Consider the following 20,317-nt stretch of genomic DNA (forward strand, 5'->3'; position numbering starts at 1 on the left):
CGCACTTGGAGTATTGTGTGCAGTTTTGGCATCCTAACTTGAAGAAGGACATTCTTGCTATTGAGAGAGTGCAGCGCAGGTTCACCGGGTTAATTCCTGGGATGGCGGGACTGACGTATGATGAAAGAATGGATCGACCGGGCTTGTACTCACTGAAATTTAGAAGGATGAGAGGGCTTCTTATTGAAACATCTAAAATTCTTAATGGATTGGGCAGGCTAGATGCAGGAAAAATGTTCCTGATGTTGGAGGAGTCCAGAACCAGGGGTCACAGTTTAAGAATAAGGGGTAGGCCATTTAGGACTGAGATGAGGAAAAACATTTTCACCCAGAGAGTAGTGAATCTGTGGAATTCTCTGCTACTGAAGGCAGTGGGTGTATTCATGAGAGAGTTAGATTTAGCTCTTCGGGCTAATGGAATCAAGGGATATGAGGAAAAAACAGGAACGGGGTACTGATTTTGGATGATCAGCCCTGATCATATTGAATGGCGATGCTGGCTCGAAAGGTCAGATGGCTTACTCCTGCACCTATTTTCTATGTTTAATAACATTTAGTGCAAGGTAAAGCCAGCAATGTCCGGTCAAGAATAGTCCGAGGGACATCAGAGGTAGATAGTAGTTCAGCATTGCTCTGGGATGAGGAGGAATTTCTTTGGTTAGAGGGTGGTGAATCTGTGGAATTTATTGCTGCAGAAGGCTGTGGAGACTAAGTCAATGGATATTTTAAAGGCAGAGATTGACAGATTCTTGATTAGTATGGGTGTCAGGAGTTATGGAGAGAATGGGGTTGAGAGGGACAGATAGGTCGGCCATTATTGAATAGCAGAGTGGGCTTGATGGGCAGAATGGCCTAATTATGTTCCTATCACATGAACTTAATAGATCAAGCTGAACATCATTTAGAGCTCTTTATTCTACTTGCGACCATGCTGTCGAAACTCACAGTGCTTCTGCCAGTTGGTAGCAGGGATCAGGGCTCGGATAGCTCAGTCTGCAGAGCATCAGACTGTTAGGAGCGGCACAGTGTCACAGTGGTGGAGTTGCTGCCTCACAGCGCACATGTTTGATTCTGATTACGGGGGCTGTCTGTGCACGTTCTCCCCGTGACCGTGTGGGTTTTCTCCGGGTGCTCCGGTTTCCTCCCACATCCCAAGAACCTGCAGGTTTGTCGGTTAATTGGCTTCTGTAAATGTTCCCTAGTGTGTAGGATAGTGCTAGTACACGGGGTGGCCGCAGGTCGGCGCGGGCTCGGTGGGCCACAGGGCCTGTTTCCACGCTGTATCTCTAAACTACAACTAAACTAAACTAAAGAAGGAATGACCAGGGTGGGATAATGATTACTGTATGTTGGCTGCTTTCCCGAGGCAGCGTGAAGTGTTGATGGTGGGGAGTGTGGTCTGTGTGATGGACTGGGCTACATCTACAACTCTCTGCGATTTCTTGCAGGTCTTGGGCAGAGCTGTTGGCAAACCTGACAGTAGGCTTTCATGGCTGCAGTTTCCATGGCAACATCCATGATAAATCTTCTCTGCTTCAATTACAACTTTCCCAGTCATAGAGTGATACAGCGTGGAAACAGGCCCTTCGGTCCAACTTGCCCACACCGGACAACATGTCCCATCTACACTAGTCCCACCTGCCTGCGTTTGGTCCATATCCCTCCAAACCTGTCCTATCCATGTGCCTGTCTAACTGTTTCTTAAACGTTAAATAGAAACATAGACAATAGGTGCAGGAGGAGGCCATTCGGCCCTTCGAGCCAGCACCGCCACTCATTGCGATCCTGGCTGATCGTCCCCAATCAATAACCCATGCCTGCCTTCTCCCCATATCCCTTGATTCCACTAGCCCCTAGAGCTTTATCTAGCTCTCTCTTAAATCCATCTTTGGTCACCATCCCATAGCAATTGTACCTGCCTCAACTACCTCCTCCGGCAGCTCGTTCCATACACCCACGCCACCCTTTGTGTGAAAAAGTTACCCCTCAGGTTCCTATTAAATCTTTCCCCCCCTCACCTTAAACCTATGTCTTATGATTCCCGATTCCCCTAGTCTGGGTAAAAGATTCCGTGAATTCATCCCATCTACTTCCCCTATGAGTTTACACACCTCCGTAAGATCACCTCTCATCCTCCTGCACTCCCTATAGCTCAGGCTCTCGAGTCCTGGGAACATCCCAGCAAATTTTCTCTGCACCCTTTCCAGCTTGACGACATCCTTGCTATGGGATGGTGACCAAAGCTGAACACAATAGTTAATATAACATAATGTGGCCTCACCAACGTCTCGTACAACTGTAACATGACCTTCCGACTTCTATTCTCAATACTCCGAATGCCAAATGAATATCAAATGATTTGGAAAGTATCCAAAGGGAAATAGAAGGGAATGTTGACACGGCATATGTTCACTTATAGGGGGTGTGGTAGGGGAGGGTTGGAAACGGATTCCGTTGCAAGTTTCCAAGAGCATTGGGTAAGTTGTCATGGGCGTGAACAATGGGAACGGATTTGAATAGATGCAGCGCGGAAACAGGCCCTTTTCGGCCCACCGAGTCTGCGCCGACCAGCGACCACCCGCTCACACTAGCCCTATGTTATCCCGCTTTCTCATCCACTCCCTGCACAATTTACAGAAGGCCGATTCACCTACAAATCCGCACGTCAGTCACGGTGGCGCAGCGGTAGAGTTGCTGCCTTACAGCGAACGCAGCGCCGGAGACCCGGGTTCGATCCCGACTACGGGTGCTGTCTGTACGGAGTTTGTACGTTCTCCCCGTGACCTGCATGGGTTTCCTCCGAGATCTTCGGTTTCCTCCCACGCTCCAAAGACGTACAGGTTTGTTGGTTAATCGGCTTGGGAAATGTAAAAATTGTCCCGAGGGTGTAGGATAGTGTTAGTGTGCGAGGATCGCTGGTCGGCGTGGGCCCGGTGGGGGGCTGTTTCCGTGCTGCATCTTAAACTAAGCTAAATTAAAACTAAAACGTCTCCCTGTTGGATGTGGGAGAAAACCGGAGCACCCGGAGGAAACCCACGCGGTCACAGGGAGAATGTGCAAACCTACACACAGACAGCAGCCGAGGTCAGGATCGAACCCGGGTCTCTGGCACTGTGAGGCAGCGGCTCTACCCGCTGCGCCACCGTGACGGGTTTCTCGTAGATATGGCACTGGTTTGATGGGCCAAATTACCCTTTTGTGTTGTACATTCATATTTTTCTATATTTAGTGGGTAGTGAGAGGGATAGATATTATCATAGAGGCGGTTCATTTGCAGGGGGGGTCACGGTGGTGCAGCGGTAGAGTTGCTGCCTTACAGCGCTTGCAGCGCCGGAGACCGGGGTTCGATCCCGACTATGGGTGCTGTCTGTACGGAGTTTGTACGTTCTCCCCGTGACCTGCGTGGGTTTTCTCCGAGATCTTTGGTTTCCTCCCACACTCCAAAGACGTGCAGGTTTGTAGGTTAATTGGTTTGGGTTTGTACACATGGTATAAATTGTCCCTAGTGTGTGTGTAGGCTTGTGCGGGGATCGCTGGTCAGTGCGGGCTCGATGGGCCGAAGGGCCTACATCTGCGCTGTATCTCTAAACTGAACTTAACTAACCATTAGATGGACACAAAAAGCTGGAGTCACTCAGTGGGTCAGACAACATCTCTGGAGAAAAGGAATAGGTGACGTTTCAGGTCGAGACCATACTCCAGTTCTGTCCAGAGTTGCTGTCTGACTTGCTGAGTTACTCCAGCTTTTTGCGTCCATCTTCAGTTTAAACCAGCATCTGCAGTTCCTTCCTACACGCTCCTTTAACATTCGGTGCTTGGACAGATCTGACGGGATTCTAGACTGGACCTGGTGGGCCGAAGGGCCTGTTTCCATTACTATAGACATTCCATACCTTGAATCTCTTCCTCATCTCCTGCTCCCTCTTCTCCTTCTCTCGTTGCTCCTTTTTATCCATCTCTTGTTTCCTCTTCTCCTCCTTCTCCCGTTTTTTCTCTTGTTCTTTCAGCTCCTTCAGCGATCTTTCAGACGAGGGATAAATAAAAACTCCGGCTTAACATCTGTAGTTGGAAAGTTACTGGAGAGTATTCTGAGGGATAGGTTATACAGGGATTTGGATGGGCAAGGGCTGATTATGGATAGTCAGCATGGTTTTGTACTTTGGAGGTCATGTCTCACAAATCTGATTGATTTTTTTGAAGACGTAACCAAAGAGGCCGATGAGGCCAGAACTGTAGATATAGACAATAGACAATAGGTGTAGGAGTAGGCCATTCGCCCCCGTCGAGCCACAATCAGTACCCCATTCCTGCCTTCTCCCCATGTCTCTTGACTATCTTTAAGAGCTCTATCTAACTCTCTCTTGAAAGCATCCAGCGAATCGTTCTTCACCGCCTTCTGTGGCAGAGAATTCCACAGATTCACAACTCTCTGTGTGAAAATGTTTTTCCTCATCTCCGTTCTAAATGGCCTACCCCTTATTCAAACTGTGGCCCCTGGTTCTGGACTCTCCCAACATCGGGAACATGTTTCCTGCCTCTAGCGTGTACAATCCCTTATTAATCTTGTTTCAACAAGATTCCCTCTCATCCTTCTAAATTCCAGTGTTTTCAAGCCCAGCCGCTCCATTCTATCAACATATGACAGTCCCGCCATCTCCGGAATTAACCTTGTGAACCTACGCTGCACTCCCTCAATAGCAAGAATATCCTTCCTCAAATTTGAAGACCAAAACTGCACACAATACTCAAGGTGTGGTCTCAGTAGGGCCCTGCAACTGCAGGAGATGCAACGCCCGTCCCTAGACCTCCTCCATCCAGGGACCCAGATAGTACTTACAGATGAGACATAGATTCACTTGCACCTCCTCCAACCTCGTCTACTGTATCTATAGACAATAGACAATAGGTGCAGGAGTGGGCCTTTCAGCACCGCCATTCGCTGTGATCCTGGCTTATCATCCACAATCAGTACCACCCGTTCCTGCCTTCTCCCCATATCCCCTGACTCTGCTATCTTTAAGAGCTCTATCTAACTCTATTTTGATAGCATCCAGAGAATTGGCCTCCACTGCCCTCTGAGGCAGAGAATTCCACAGACTCCATAGATTCACAACTCTCTCTAAGTGAATGTGCATCTGTGCATCTACCCAATCCGCTGTATCCAATGTGACCTCCTGTACATCGGCGAGACCAAATGTAGACTCGGTGACCGTTTTGTTGATCACACGCTCTGTCCTCCAAGGCCTACCTGATCTCCCGGTTGCCAACCATTTCAATTCCCCTTCCCATTCCCACACTGACCTTTCTGTACTGGGCCTCCCCCACTGTCTGAATGAGGCCACGCGCAAACTAGAGGAACAGCACCTCATACGACAATAGACAATAGGTGCAGGAGCAGGCCATTTGGCCATTTGAGCCTAAGTTCACGTTCGTAAGTGATAGGAGCAGAATTAGGCCATGACAGGTCTATCTTTCGCGCTGAACCTCATTCTCCTGCCTTCTTCCCACACTAGTTCTATGTTATCCCACTTTCACATCCACTCCCCACTCCTAGTGTGCAGGATAGTGCCAGCGTACAGAGCAATCACTGGCTGGCGCGGACTCGGTGGGCTGAAGGGCCTGTATCCGTGCTGTATCTCTAAAGTCTAAAGGGTCAGGCAACAGCTGTGGAGGGAATGGACAGCCTAGGATTTGACAATCATTCAACAGCTTTTAAACTTCTGCATTTCACTTCCTACTTTCCTTTCCTTTCCTCACTGACCACCTCCAGCCTTGGTCACTATCTCCACCCTTCTCTCCCCCACCCATTTATCTGCCACCTCCCTCCCCACCTTTACCAGGGGAGTCGTGGAGCAGTATGTGAATTGTGAGGTCTTAGCTTCAGCTTCTTCCCTGCAGCCTTCAGGCTAATAAACACTGCAACACCAATAAGCTCAGAACTACGGAGACTATTATTATTTTAATTGAGTTATTATCTTTTATGTGTACATATGTGTGTGTGTGTGTGTGTGTGTGTGTGTGTGTGTGTGTGTGTGTGTGTGTGTGTGTGTGTGTATGTGTGTGTGTGTATATGTGAATATATATGAATGTATAGATATGTGTGTGCGTGTGTGCGTATATATATGTGTGTGTGTGTATATGTGTGAGCGTGTGTGTATATATATGTATGTATAGATATGTGTGTGCGTGTGTGCGCGTATATATATATGTGTGTGTGTATATATGTGTGTGTGTGCGTGTGTATGTATAAATATGTATATATATATATCTGTGTGTGTGCGTATATATATATATGTGTGTGTGTGTGTGCGTATATATGTGCGTGTGTGTGTGTGTACATGCGTGTGTGTATATATATATGTATGTGTGTGTATATATGTTGGATGTGTATATATGTGTATATGTGTGTGTGTGTATATATATTTATATATGTGTGTGTGTGTATATATATATATGTGTGCGTGTATATATGTGTGTGTGTGTATATATATGTGTGTGTGTGTGCATGTGTGTGTGTGTGTATATATATATATATAATATATGTGTGTGCATACGTGGGTAAGTGTATATATATAAACACTGAACTTCTTTCTCGTTTATTGTATTGTTTACAGTGTAACACTCCTAACTCTTGACTCATGAAGGAAGCTGGACAACTATGATGCTCTGATTCTAAAGTCAAAGTCAAAGTATCCTTTATTGTCATTCAGACCTTTCGGTCTGAACGAAATTTCGTGCCTTGCAGTCATACATATAATAAAAATGACAAAAACACACAATAAACACAAATTTAACATCCACCACAGTGAGTTCACTGTGTTCACTTCTAACCACCGATAGAAAGTTCATAGGTTCATGTTCAAGGAGCAGAATTAGGCCATTCGGCCCATCAAGTCTACTCCATCCTTCAATCATGTCTGATCTATCTCTCCCTCCTAACCCCATTCTCCTGCCTTCTCCCTGTAACCCCTGATACCCGCACTAGTCAAGAATCTGTCAATTTTTGCATTAAAAATATCTATTGGCGGCCTCCACAGTCTTCAGTAGCAATGAATTCCACAGATTCACCACCCTCTGACTAAATAAATTCCTTCTCATCTCCTTTCTAAAGGTACGTCCTTTAATTCTGAGGCTGTGGTCTCTGGTCCTAGACTCTTCCACTAGTGGAAACATCCTCTCCACATCCACTCTATCCAGGCCTTTCACTATTCGGTAAGTTTTATTGAGGTTCCCCTCCCCATCCTTCCAAACTCCAGCGAGTACAGGCCCAGTGCTGTCAAACGCTCATCATATGTTAACCTACTCATTCCTGGGATCATTCTCGTAAACATAAACCAAAATAAATGCTGGCATTGCATTCGCCTTCCTTACTACCGATTTGACTTGCAAATTATTTTTTTAGGGAACCTGCACCAGCACTCTCAAAACTCTTTGCACATCCTATTTCTGAATTATCTTCCCATTTATAAAATAGTCTACCTCTTTATTCCTGCTGCCAAAATGCATGACTCCACACTTTGCTACACTGTATTCCATCTGCCACCTCTCTGCCCTCTCTCCCAACATGTCCAAGTCCTTCTGCAGAGTCCCTGCTTAATCCGTCTAGAATTCCTATTTTCATCCTCTGCCCTTTGTTAAAGTGTGATTACATTGGCTGCTTTCCAATGTGAGGTGATGAGTTATCTAGAATCAAGGGTCCCTTTAATTCAAATTCTTTACCCAATTTTTTTTTTCAATTTCCTAATTCATTCTCGATCAATAGTGACTATAATTCCAGGGACCTTCCTGTGAACCTTTCTATGAGGGCAGGTATATAATATTTGCATTTTCATCATGCGTGCCTTTCCAATCTTATCTGGCCTCTTCCTCTGTCTCCTCTCCGTCTGTGTTTTGGGCTGTGATGTACTGTTATGGTCTGAAGTTCAACAGGGTTATATTTAACCAGAAGCTGATCGACTAATCAACCGGCGTAACCTCAGACCACTGGATGACAAAAGTTTCCATTCAGTTTATTAGCAGCACTTGACGGTGAAGAGAGAGAGAGAGAGTAAATAGGGGTGGGAAATGTGTTGTATACTGCTGCCAAATCAGTGGGATCATAATCGGTTCACTCCACGTTCCCCGTGGCAAGGCAGGTTCTCCACCTACCTGGTCCAGATCAGAACTTCCACTCAAATCCCAACACTTGGGCTCGGTCCACCAAGGCCTGCTGGATCTCTCAGTTAAACCCCTGTCCCACGGTACGAGTTCATTCCAAGAGCTCTCCCGAGTTTGCCCTGATTCGAACTCGGAGATTTACGGTAATGGCCGCTCGTCGGTACTCGGGGCTCTCGTGGACATTTTCCAACATGTTGAAAAATCTTCACGAGTCTTCCCATGCTTACCTGCCGTTGGCGAGTCTTCCCGAATACCTGCCGTTAGCGTTACGAGCCGCTAAGAGACGTCCCCGAGCTCCGACGTACCCGCTACGTTCATTCTCCGTGCTTACCACGAGTTTGACTTTTTTTAAACTTGGGAGAGCTCTTGGAATGAACTCGTACAGTGGGACAGGGCTATTAGTGGCCGTTCCAACTCCCCTTCCCATTCGCACGATCATCTCTCTGTCCTGGGCCTCTGCCATCCACACCTCACGCTGCCTGGGCAAGGCCAGCAGCATCATCAAGGACCAGTCTCACCCCGGCCACTCCCTCTTCTCCCCTCTCCCATCGGGCAAGATGTACAGAAGTGTGAAAACGCACACCTCCAGATTCAGGGACAGTTTCTTCCCGGCTGTTATCAGGCAACTGAACCATCCCATCACCAACTAGAGAACAGTCCTGACCTCCCATCCACCTCATTGGTGACCCTCGGACTATCTTCAATCAGACTCTACTGGACTTTATCTTGCACTAAACGTTATTCACATAGAAACATAGAAAATAGGTGCAGGAAGAGGCCATTCGGCCCTTCGATTCAGCACCGCCAGCGGGTACAGGCCCAGTGCCATCAAACGCTCATCATATGTTAACCCACCCATTCCTGGGATCATTCTCGTAAACCTCCTCTGGACCCTCTCCAGAGACAGCACATCCTTCCTCAGATACAGGGCTCAAAATTGCTCACAATACTCCAAAGGCATCTGACCAGCACCTTATAGAGCCTCAGCATTACATCCCTGTTTTTGTATACTAGTCCTCTCGAAACAAATGTGTTTGCGCTCTTTACTATCGACTTTGCACCACTGAGCTTGCTCTGTATTGTTTGGTTTTTGCACTCTCATGGTCTGGTTTACTGAGAATAACTGATAATCTGTCGTATATTTATTGTGGTGATTTTGTGTCTGATGTGCCTTAAAGCTGCAGCAAGTAAGATTTCATTATTCTGGCATATCTGATGCATATGACAATGAAATGCTCTCAAACATTTAATCGTACCTGTAACTGTCCAAATCTTCGTACATTTCACCATCTGATCCTTCTTTCTGAAATCAGACAAATGTCATGATGAGTCCCGATCTTTCTCTGTGTTGAAGCAGGCTCCTGGATCTGACATGCAGACTCCTGCTCCCCATTCACACATTTCGTTATCATTTCAGTTGTTTACCGTAGTCTTACCAAATTCTGCCCACAAAAACACAGCTTCCCCCCGCTTTTTCTCTCACTCCCATGCACATAAACATACACACACACTACACACACTACATACACACTACACAAACACACTACATGCTCACTACGCACGCATTACACACACTACACGCACACACACATACACTCTATATGCATGCAAACTACACACACACACTACATATGCACTATGCATACACACGCATTCACATTATACGCATGCTTACTACACACACACACTTGTACACACACTACACACAAAACACACACTACGCACGCACTGCACACACACTACATGCATGCACACTACAAACACACAAACTGCACACACACACACACCTGTACACAAACACACACACACTACACACAAACACATCTGTACACACACAGACATGCAAACACACCTGTACACACATGTACAGATGTTAAACATGCATTCTGTTAAATATATTGGGGCAATTTATATATAATGACAGTCGGAATGTTTTTTGTGGGAGTGAGAGATGTGAGAGTGGTGGCTCGGCCTTGAATGTATTCCCCGACCCGTGACAGGGTGGTGGAACATTCCTGGCCAGCTGCAGCATGGACCGTGTAAAATGACACCACACCCTGTTGACTATTGCATATGGACTCAGTGGGATGTTTTCCATGCATGTGATGCTTAATTGAGGATAGCTCCAAAAAGCTGGAGTAACTCAGGGGGACTGGAGGCAAAGGACAGGTGACGTTTCGGGTCGAGACCCTTCTTCAGGCTGAGAGTCAGGGGAAAGGGTAACAAGAGATATAGATGGTGATGTGGAGAGATATAGAGCAAATGAATGAAAGATATGCAAAAACATAACAATGATCAAGGAAAGGTGGAGCCCACAATGGTCCATTGTTGGCTGTGAGCTAGGTGATAAGGAGTTATACAGACAATGAAACTTAACAGGATGACAATGAAACTAGTATGATGACTAGAGTGGGGGAGGGATGGAGAGAGAGGGGATGCAAGGGTTACTTGAAGATAGAGAAATCAATGTTCATACCGCTGGGGTGTAAACTGCCCAAGCGAAATATGAGGTGATGTTCCTCCAATTTGCATTGGGCCTCACTCTGACAGTGGAGGAGGCCCAGGACAGAAAAGGTCAGTGTGGGAATGGGAGGGGGAGTTAAAGTGTTTAGCAACCGGAGAATCGTGTAGGCCCAGGCGGACTGAGCAGAGGTGTTCAGCGAAACGATCGCCCAGTCTGCGTATGGTCTCACTTAAGACAGGGATTGGCTTTATGCATGGCAATAATCTCACTGATCTATGTGCAAAATGTTTTTTTACACTGCCCCTTGGTACACGTGACAATAAACAAACGATTGAGCCATTCATAGAGTTATTCACGGTCCTTACCTCGTCTCCGCAGTTGGAAGGCATCTGCCTCCTGCGATCTGCAACGTAGAAGTTATAGAGTTCAGACCAGTAAATGAATAATAAATAGAAACATTTCCTCAGGCTAATTTTCTCATCAGTCGCCCTGCACAGAAAAGGACCCATTCGCCCACCATGTCCATGCTCATAACTTCATGTCGATATGTTCTAGGTGCAGAATTAGGCCATTCGGCCCATTTGGTCGACTCCCCCATTTATTCATGGCTGATCTATCTTTTCCTAAGAACCCCATTCTCTCACTTTCCCTCCATAACCCCTGACACCCGCACTAATCAAGACTCTATCTATCTCTACCTTAAATATATCCATTGACGGCCCCCACGGCCGTGTGCGGCAATGAATTCCATAGATTCACCACCCTCTGAGGCTGTGAACTCTGGTCCTAGGTTCTCCCACTAGTGGAAACGTCCTCTCCACATCCACTCTATCCAGGCTTCATCTTTTTGCCCATCTATAGCAGTCCCATATGCACAAGCCCTTCATCTCTTTAATGACCTTCCACTTTCCACGCCCTCGTCACATCATCTTTAGTACGGATGTTCAGTCTTTCTGCACCTCCATCCCCCATCAGGAATACCTTCCAGCCCTCCGCACTTGTCAATTTCCCCATTTATTCTATATCTCTCCATATCACCATCTATATCTCTCTATATCACCATCTATATCTCTCTCTATATCACCATCTATATCTCTCTCTATATCACCATCTATACAGGTATATCTCTCTATATCACCATCTATATCTCTCGTTTCCCTCTCCCCTGAATCCATGGTAAAATGGTTCTGGTTGAATTCCCTATTTATGCCTCTCATAATTATATATACTGCTATCGGGCCTACCGAGATACAGAGGTGTACAGCTATATTCCTATTAAATCTTTTCCCCTTCACCTTAAACCAATGTCCTCTGGTCCTCGATTCCCCTACTCTGGGCAGGAGACTCTGTGCATCTACCCGATCTATTCCTCTCATGATTTTATGCACCTCTATAAAATCACCCCTCATCCTCCTGCTCCATTCTTGTGGGATCTTAGAACCATTTTGGGGGTGGGAAAATTGCAACCTTCACGTGGTCCGCCCTGTTTTGACGAATGCAATCAACCTGGCGTGCACAATCAAATAAGATGAAATAGAACCAGTTGTCCTACAACTTTAGGCTGTGCACGCCACACGCAAGAGGAAGAAGCAGAACCATTTTGCATTGAAACAGTCCATAGCCCTCTGCAGACTTAACCCCACCACCAACCCATTTAATTCCTCTCCCCACGTTCCCACCAAACATCCCAGATTCCTCTCCTCACCCACACACCAGACACAGTATACAGCGGCCAGTTAAACCACCGACCCTGCATGTCTTTGTGATGTGGGTAGAAACCCACAGGGTTACAGGGAGACCATCGATCACCCCTTCACGCTAGTTAGCCCACTGTCTCATCCACTCCCTACACACAAGGGGCAATTTACAGAGGTCCGATTAACCTACAAACCCGCACGTCTTTGGAACGTGGATGGAAACTGGAGCACCCGGAGGAAACCCACACACGGTTACAGGGAGAACGTGCAAACGCCACACCGACACACACACACACAGACAGAAGGTCAGGATCAAACACAATGGGCGTCACAGTGTCACAGCGCTAGAGACCCGGGTTCGATCCTGACTACGGGTGCTGTCTGTACAGAGTGTGTACGTTGTCCCCATGACCTGCGTGGGTTTTTTCCGGGCGCTGCGGTTTCCTCCCACACTCTAAAGATATACAGGTTAATTGTGTTCGGTAAAATTGTAAAATGTCCCCAGTACGGACTTGGTGGGCCGATGGGCCTGTTTTCCGTGATGTATCTCTAAGTCTAACCCAGGCCTTTGGCGCGATGACACAGCAGCTCTACCCGCTGCACTGCTGACAAAGGACCCCCGACTCAGCGATCGTTCTAAATTGCATTTGAGTTGCTTCTCTGTTGGCCGATGGCTGGCCGACAGCTTCCCTCCTACCACCCCTACCAGCTGATCGCCATCCATGTGAGGGTGGCTGCCCGTGCTTTGACCCTCTTTGTGTCGGGGTGGTCCTCCTACCTTCCAGTTTCATTGGCGGCAGCGGTGGGGGCAGCAACTCCGAGCCCAGCACGTCGTCATAGTTCTCCTCCTCATCCTCCTCTGTGGGCGGGCTGTCGGAGAGAAGGAACGTCACACACACATACGGGAATGGACAGAGAGAGCCCTTTCCCTCCACAAGTCAGGCTCTCACTCTGCTTGCTGACTGAAGAGACCAGGGAGAGTCTCTTGCCCAGAGTAGGGGAATCGAAGACCTGAGGACGTTGGCGGTCACGGTGGCGCAGCGGTAGAGTTGCTGCCTTACAGCGAACACAGCGCCGGAGACCCGGGTTCAACCCCGACTACGGGACGGAGTTTGTACCTTCTCCCCGTGACCTGCGTGGGTTTTCTCAGAGATAATACACAATAGACAATAGGCGCAGGAGTAGGCCGTTCGGCCCTTCAAGCCAGCACCGCCATTCAATGTGATCATGGCTGATCATCCCCAATCAGTACCCCGTTCCTGCCTTCTCCTCATATCCCCTGACTCCGCTATTTTTAAGAGCCCTATCTAGCTCTCTCTTGAAAGCATCTAGAGAACCTGCCTCCACCACCCTCTGAGGCAGAGAATTCCACAGACTCACCACTCTCTGTGTGAAAAAGTGTTTCCTCGTCTGTTCTAAATAGCTTACCCCTTATTCTTAAACTGTGGCCCCTGGTTCTGGACTCCCCAAACATCGGGAACATGTTTCCTGCCTCTCGCGTGTCCAAACCCTTAACAATCTTATATGTTTCAATGAGATACCCTCTCATCCTTCTAAACTCCAGAGTGTACAAGCCCAGCCGCTCCACTCTCTCAGCATATGACAGTCCCGCCATCCCGGGAATTAACCAGGTTTGTAGGTTATTTGGCTTGGTAAATGTAAAAAAAATTGTCACTAGTGGGTGTAGGATACTGTTAATGTGCAGGGATCGCTGGTCGGCGCGGACCTGGTGGGCCGAAGGGCCTGTTTCCCATAACTAGGACGTGGGCTTAAGGTGAGGCGGGGAAGGATTCAATAGGAAACTGAGGGGTAACTTTTTCACACAAAGTGTGGTGGGTGTATGGAACGAGCTGCCAGAGGAGGTAGTTGAGGCAGGGACTATCGCAATGTTTAAGAAACAATTAGACGTGTACATGGATAGTAGACAAAAATGCTGGAGAAACTGAGCGGGTGAGGCAGCATCTGTGGAGCGAAGGAAATAGGCAACGTTTCGGGCCGAAACCCTTCTTCAGACTTTTGAAATAGGAATGAAGGAAATTTGGCTGAATTACGAGAATGATCCCAGGAATGTGTGGGTTAACATACGATGAGCGTTTGACGGCACTGGGCCTATACTCACTGGAGTTTAGAAGGATGAGGGGGAACCGCATTGAAACTTAGATAGAATGAATGTGGAGAGGATGTTTCCACTAGTGGGAGAGTCTAGGACTAGAGGTCGTAGCCTCAGAATTAAAGTACGTTCACTTTAGGAAGGAGATGAGGAGGAATTTCTTTAGTCAGAGGGTGGTGAATCTGTGGAACTCATTGCCACAGAAGGCTGTGGAGGTCAAGTCAATGGATATTTTTAAGGCAGAGATAGATAGATTCTTGATTAGTACGGGTATCAGGGGTTATGGGGAGAAGGCAGGTGAATGGGGTTAGGAGGGAGAGATAGATCGGCCATAATTGAATGGCGTAGACTTGATGGGCCGAATGGCCTAAATCTGCTCCAATCACTTATGAACTATTCGATTGACCAACAATAGCATTTACTGCAGGTTTAAACCAGCTTCTCCACAGACGTGTACTCGGGTAAAAAGATTTTTGTTGCGTGCTACCCGGTCAAAGAAAAGACCATACATAATCACAATCAAGCCGTCCACAGTGTACAGATAGAGATAGGAATTGCACTGTGACTTCACTGCACTCATTCCATCTCTTACCCCTTCCACCCACACCTCTCCTCTCCTTATCTAATACCCTTTTGTCTCTTTTTCACATCCAGCCATTGTCACTTTCTCCCCTCATCTCCCAACCCCCCCCCCCCCCCCCACCCCGCCTCACCTGTATCCACCTATCACTTTTGCTCTACATCGGTGAGACCAAGCGTAGGCTTGGCGATCGCTTCGCCCAACACCTCCGCTCGGTCCGCAAGAACCAACCTGATCTCCCTGTGGCTCAACACTTCAACTCCCCCTCCCATTCCGAATCCGACCTTTCTGTCCTGGGCCTCCTCCATGGCCAGAGTGAGGACCACCGTAAATTGGAGAAGCAGCACCTCATATTCCGCCTGGGCAGTTTGCACCCCAGCGGTATGGACATTGACTTCTCCAATCTCAGGTAGTCCCTGCTTTCTCCTCCCGTTCCCAGCTCTCCCTCAGCCCACTGGCTTCTCCTCTTCCTTTCTAAATGCAGTGCAACGCATCTTCCGATGAATTGTTTTAAATGTCAGGTACTCTTGGGAAAGGTGACAGGTCAATCAGCTGAGTTTGTGGTTTACCATCTCAACCTCAAATGACCTTCTACATCCTGTCCTCAACTGAGGCTGACGTAACCCTTCACTCAGCATCCCACCAGCTGCCGCCTCAATGCTGTAACTAACCCAACCAGGAAATCCCCGACATCATCACCTAGACTTGTCCTGTACACAAACAGTCCATCCAAGACATTATTGAGTCTACAGTATTGAGAAGATTAGACACAGCGTGCTGGAGTAACTCAGCGGGTCAGGCAGCATCTCTGGAGAACATGGATGGACCACGTTTCAGGTCGAGACCCTTCTTCAATCTCTCTGAGGAACTCACAGTCTCTCTGAGTTCATAAAAGGGCCCCGAACCAAAACGTCACCCATCCGTTTCCTACAGAGATGCTGCCTGACCCGCTGAGTTACTCCAGCACCTGAGTTTGAGTTGAGGTTAGTTTATTGCCACATGTACCATGGTATAGTGAAAAGCTTTTGTTGTGTGCAAACCAGAAACTTTATGCCTATCTTGGTTTAAACCAGCATCCGGAGGGGGCGCTGTCCTGTGCATGGCTGCCCAGCTAGCAGCTGTCCGTCTTTTCATCTCTTTTTAAAACATTTTTAGTTAGTTAAAGTGTTTTGTTCTGGAGGTCTAGACTTTTTTATGTGGGGGGAAGGGGGGAACTATCTTTCAGGGTCCCTACCTGGTCGGAGAGGCAGCTTTTCTCCGGGCTGCAGCTTCGACCCGTCCTTGCGGCCTACCAGCGGGCCTGGAGCGGCGTTTCCTGTCGGGGACCGCCCAGAACCACGGCTTCGGTGGCGGCACAGCGCTGGAGCGCTATCGTGGAGCGGGCGATGCCTTGCCTGGGTCGCCGCGCTGGAGCTCCGGTGAGCTGAAGACCGCCGAGAAAAACATCGCGGAGCTGCGGGACTGTGGAGCGGCCAGCTGCGGGCGGCGGCGCCGAACTTTACACCGGGAGCCTGGGATCTCTCGATGAGATCGCCAGTAGTGGAGCTCCAACCGGCGCGGCCTTGTTGGCTTCGGAAGCCGCGGCCTCCAGTACAGAAACGACCGTTCCAGGTGTCCCAAGCCGCTGAGAGGATTCTCCTGATGCTGGAGCAACATCACCCGGCGAGAACGGCCTGGAACATCAGGCCTTCATGAAGGCAACTGTGGAGGCCTCAATAGGCCCGACTATGGGTGAACTGGGGTTGGGGACTGGACTTTGTGCCTTCCCTCATAATGGAAACCATTGTGGGGGGATGTTCTTTATGTTAAAGATCTTTATTATTGTCATGTTTGTATTCTTTTTTTATGTGCTGCATTGGCAACAAGCATTTCACTACACCTAGGTGTATGTGACAAATAAATGTATCTAATCTAATCTAATCTAATCTAATCTGCACTTCCTTGTTTCTACATTTAGAGTATCTTATTCAGTTGTGGTCACCATGTTATTGGAAAGATGTTCTTCAGCTGGAAGGATTGCAGTGAAGATTTGGATGATGAGGCCAGGACTCAAGGGCCTGAGCTATGGGGAGAGTTTGGGCCGGCTAGGACTTTATTCCTTGTGACCACAGGCGGAAATCCCGGGGGGGGGCAGGGAGGACATGTTCCCCCCACCCCCCTCCCTGTTTTGAGAGGTGGGGGACGATCCTCCCCCATTTTTTGTAATCCGGATTTTAAAACCCGGTGAAATCTCCGCTTTCTGAGACAGTGGGAGCGGGACTGCTGACTGAGGGCGCCGACTGGACAAGAGAGACGTCGGTCAGCAGGCAATGGTGGCGGGACGATGATTTAGCGCGATGATTGGAGGAGGGAGGTGTCGGTCAGAGGCGCAAGTAGGGGGAGGTGGGACTGAGGATAGAGTACGGTGATTGGAGGGGGGAGACGAGCCCGGGTCATAGGGTCACAATGGCAGCCCTGGACATAGACCTGCACCTCATCCGCAGCCAGGATCTACCCCGGGTCTCTGGCGCTGCAATCGCTGCCGAACCGCCACTGGACCTTCCCCGTTTCCACCCGAGAGCCCCCCACGCCCGGAGGTGGCCAGAGACGTCGGGAGCTGTGCCTCCAAGCCCACAGCCAGCGCAGAGAAGCAACGCTAAATCCAGCTCAACTCTGCCTGTCCCGCCAGGTTAACCTACGGCCCTGCCTGGATTTACGGGACATATGTCATCAGTCCAGGCAAGGCTGCAGGTTAACCCTACGAGACAGGCAGAGTTGAGCTGCATTTAGCACTGGATTGAGCCGAAATTACGGGGCCTCCGAAGGGGTGGGGATGGGGGGGGGGGGGGTGTGTGTGTGTGTGTGTGTGTGTGTGTGTGTGTGTGTGTGTGTGTGTGTGTGTGTGTGTGTGTGTGTGTGTGTGTGTGTGTGTGTGTGTTTTCGTGTGTATGCGTGTGCGAGTGTGTGTATGTGCGTGTTTGTATGAATTTGCGTGTGTGTGTGCATGTACGTATGTGCATGTGAGTGTGTGTGTGTATGTGTATGTGTGTGTGTGTGCGTGTTCATGCATTTGCGCGTGTGTGAGTGAGCGGTGATTCCAGGCGTGCAGGGCATTGGAGATGTATGGCAGCCTGGTCTGCGGTCCCTGGACTCTGCCCAGCTGACCGCAGTCTGGGGCAGTAGTGGCTGGAGTTGGTACGGTTACTCACATCATATCCGCCGGTTTGCTGGTCAGGTGGCGAGGAGGCAGGTTTGGTACGGGCGGTGGTTTCCCGACATCCCGGCTCGATGCTGCAAGAAAGCAAGTTCAAATCCAGCTCAGATCACAGGCAGTGGATGGAAAATCAGCCTCGATCGTCAGACTTTAGAGATACAGCGCAGAAACAGGCCCTTCGGCCCACTGAGTCCGCACCAACCTGTACAGTAGCACTATCCCACACACACTAGGGACAATTTACAATTTTCAGAAGCCAATTAACCTGCAAACCTGTACATCTTGCAGGCGGTACATTGGCTGCCTCACAGCGCCGGTGACGCGGGTTCGATCCCGACTATGGGCGCTGTCTGTGCGGAGTTTGTACGTTCTCCCCGTGACCTGCACGAGTTTTCTCTGGTTTCCACCACCTTCCAAAGAGGTGCAGCATTTTACATTCATTGGTTTCTGTAAAATTGTAAATTGTCACTGGTGTGTAGGACCGCTGGTCGGAGCGGACTCAGTGGGCTGAAGGGCCTGTTTCCACGCTGTATGTCTCAAGTCCAAAGTAAAGTCACAGTGGCGCAATACGTAGAGCAGCGGCCTCACAGTTCCAGAGACGGGGGTTCGATCCCGACCTCTGGTGCTGTCTGTGTGTGGAGTTTACAACATAGGGCCGACCCTTCAACTCAAACCTAGAGCTGCTGTCAGGACAACATGCTTTTATATGGTGACACGGTGGCGCAGAGGTAGAATTGCTGCCTTACAGCGCCAGAGAACCGGGTCTGATCCTGACTACGGGTGCTGTCTGTACGGCATTTGTACCTTCTCCCCGTGACCCGTGTGGGCTTTCTCCGGGCGCTCCGGTTTCCTCCCATTGTGCTGCCACAAGTTCCCATTTCCCGCCACACCTCTCTTCCCGTCTCCTTCCATCTACATCCTTTCCTCTGGCTTCACATTTCACTCTTCACTCGTCGACTTCTCTTTTCTCACAGCCTTTTGCCTCCTTCCCATCTCACCCATCTGCTAATCAAACCCACCCCTCACCTGTATCCTCCTATCACTCACCACCTCCCACCTCTCTTCCTGCTTTCTCCCCCCCCCCCCCAACACAATCCGACTGAAGAAAGGTCCCGACCCGAAACGTCACCTATCCATGTTCTCCAGAGATGCTGAGTTACTCCAGCACTCTGTGTCTATAAACAAAAACTAAACTCAAGATGTTTAGTTTAGTTTAGAGATACAGCGTGGAAAAAGGCCCTTCGGCCCACTGAGTCCGCACCGACCAGCGATCCCCGCATATTAACACTGTCCTGACACGCTGAGTTACATCCATTGACTCCCTTCCATTGACTCCATTTATACCTCACGCTGCCTCGGCAAGGCCAGCAGCATAATCAAGGACCAGTCGCACCCCGGTCACTCCCTCTTCTCCCCTCTCCCATCAGGCAAGAAATACAGAAGTGTGAAAACGCACACCTCCAGATTCAGGGACAGTTTCTTCCCAGCTGTTATCAGGCAATTGAATCATCCTCTCACCAATTAGAAAGCAGCCCTGAACTAATATCTACCTCACAGGTGACTGTCGGACTATATTTGATCGGACTTTACTGGCTTTATCTTGCATTTAACAGTATTCCCTCATATACTGTATCTATACACTGAATGGCTCAATTGTAATCATGGGCCTGTAATCGCTGGAGTTTAGAAGGATGAGGGGACCTCAATGAAACATACCCAATAGTGAAAGGCCTGGATAGAGTGGATGTGGAGAGGATGTTTCCACTAGTGGGAGCGTCCAGGACCAGAGGTCATAGCCTCAGAATTAAAGGACGTTCCTTTAGGAAGGAGATGAGGAGAAATTAATTTATTCAGAGGGTGGTGAATCTGTGGAATTATATGCCGCAGAAGGCTGTGGAGTCAATGGATATTTTTATTTGGAGATAGATGGATTCTGGTGTCAGAGGTTATGGGGAGAAGGCAGGAGAATGGGGTTAGGAGGGGGAGATAGATCAGCCATGATTGAATGGCGGAGGGGACTTGATGGGCCGAATGGCCTAATTCTGCTCCTATCACTTATGACCTTTGTGCTGACTGGTTAGCACGTAACAGATGCGTTTCTCTGTACCTCGGTAAC

At 48.7% G+C, this 20,317-nt stretch overlaps 1 protein-coding gene across 5 annotated transcripts in view; it reads right to left on the reverse strand.

The window, feature by feature from the left end:
* The window catches only part of fyb1 (FYN binding protein 1), a 106,045-nt gene that overhangs the window by 41,604 nt on the left and 44,124 nt on the right, over window positions 1–20,317 (reverse strand). For all 5 annotated transcript variants that reach the window (XM_033018495.1, XM_033018498.1, XM_033018494.1 and 2 more), the window contains 5 exons: window positions 18,197–18,278; window positions 13,097–13,188; window positions 10,987–11,024; window positions 9,414–9,460; window positions 3,894–4,020 (listed from right to left, as the gene is read on the reverse strand). In XM_033018495.1, coding sequence (XP_032874386.1) covers window positions 3,894–4,020; window positions 9,414–9,460; window positions 10,987–11,024; window positions 13,097–13,188; window positions 18,197–18,278 — 386 coding nt within the window. The remainder of the gene's footprint in view (window positions 1–3,893; window positions 4,021–9,413; window positions 9,461–10,986; window positions 11,025–13,096; window positions 13,189–18,196; window positions 18,279–20,317) is intronic.

This window comes from Amblyraja radiata, chromosome 3, assembly GCF_010909765.2.
Source record: "Amblyraja radiata isolate CabotCenter1 chromosome 3, sAmbRad1.1.pri, whole genome shotgun sequence".
NCBI lineage: Eukaryota > Metazoa > Chordata > Chondrichthyes > Rajiformes > Rajidae > Amblyraja > Amblyraja radiata.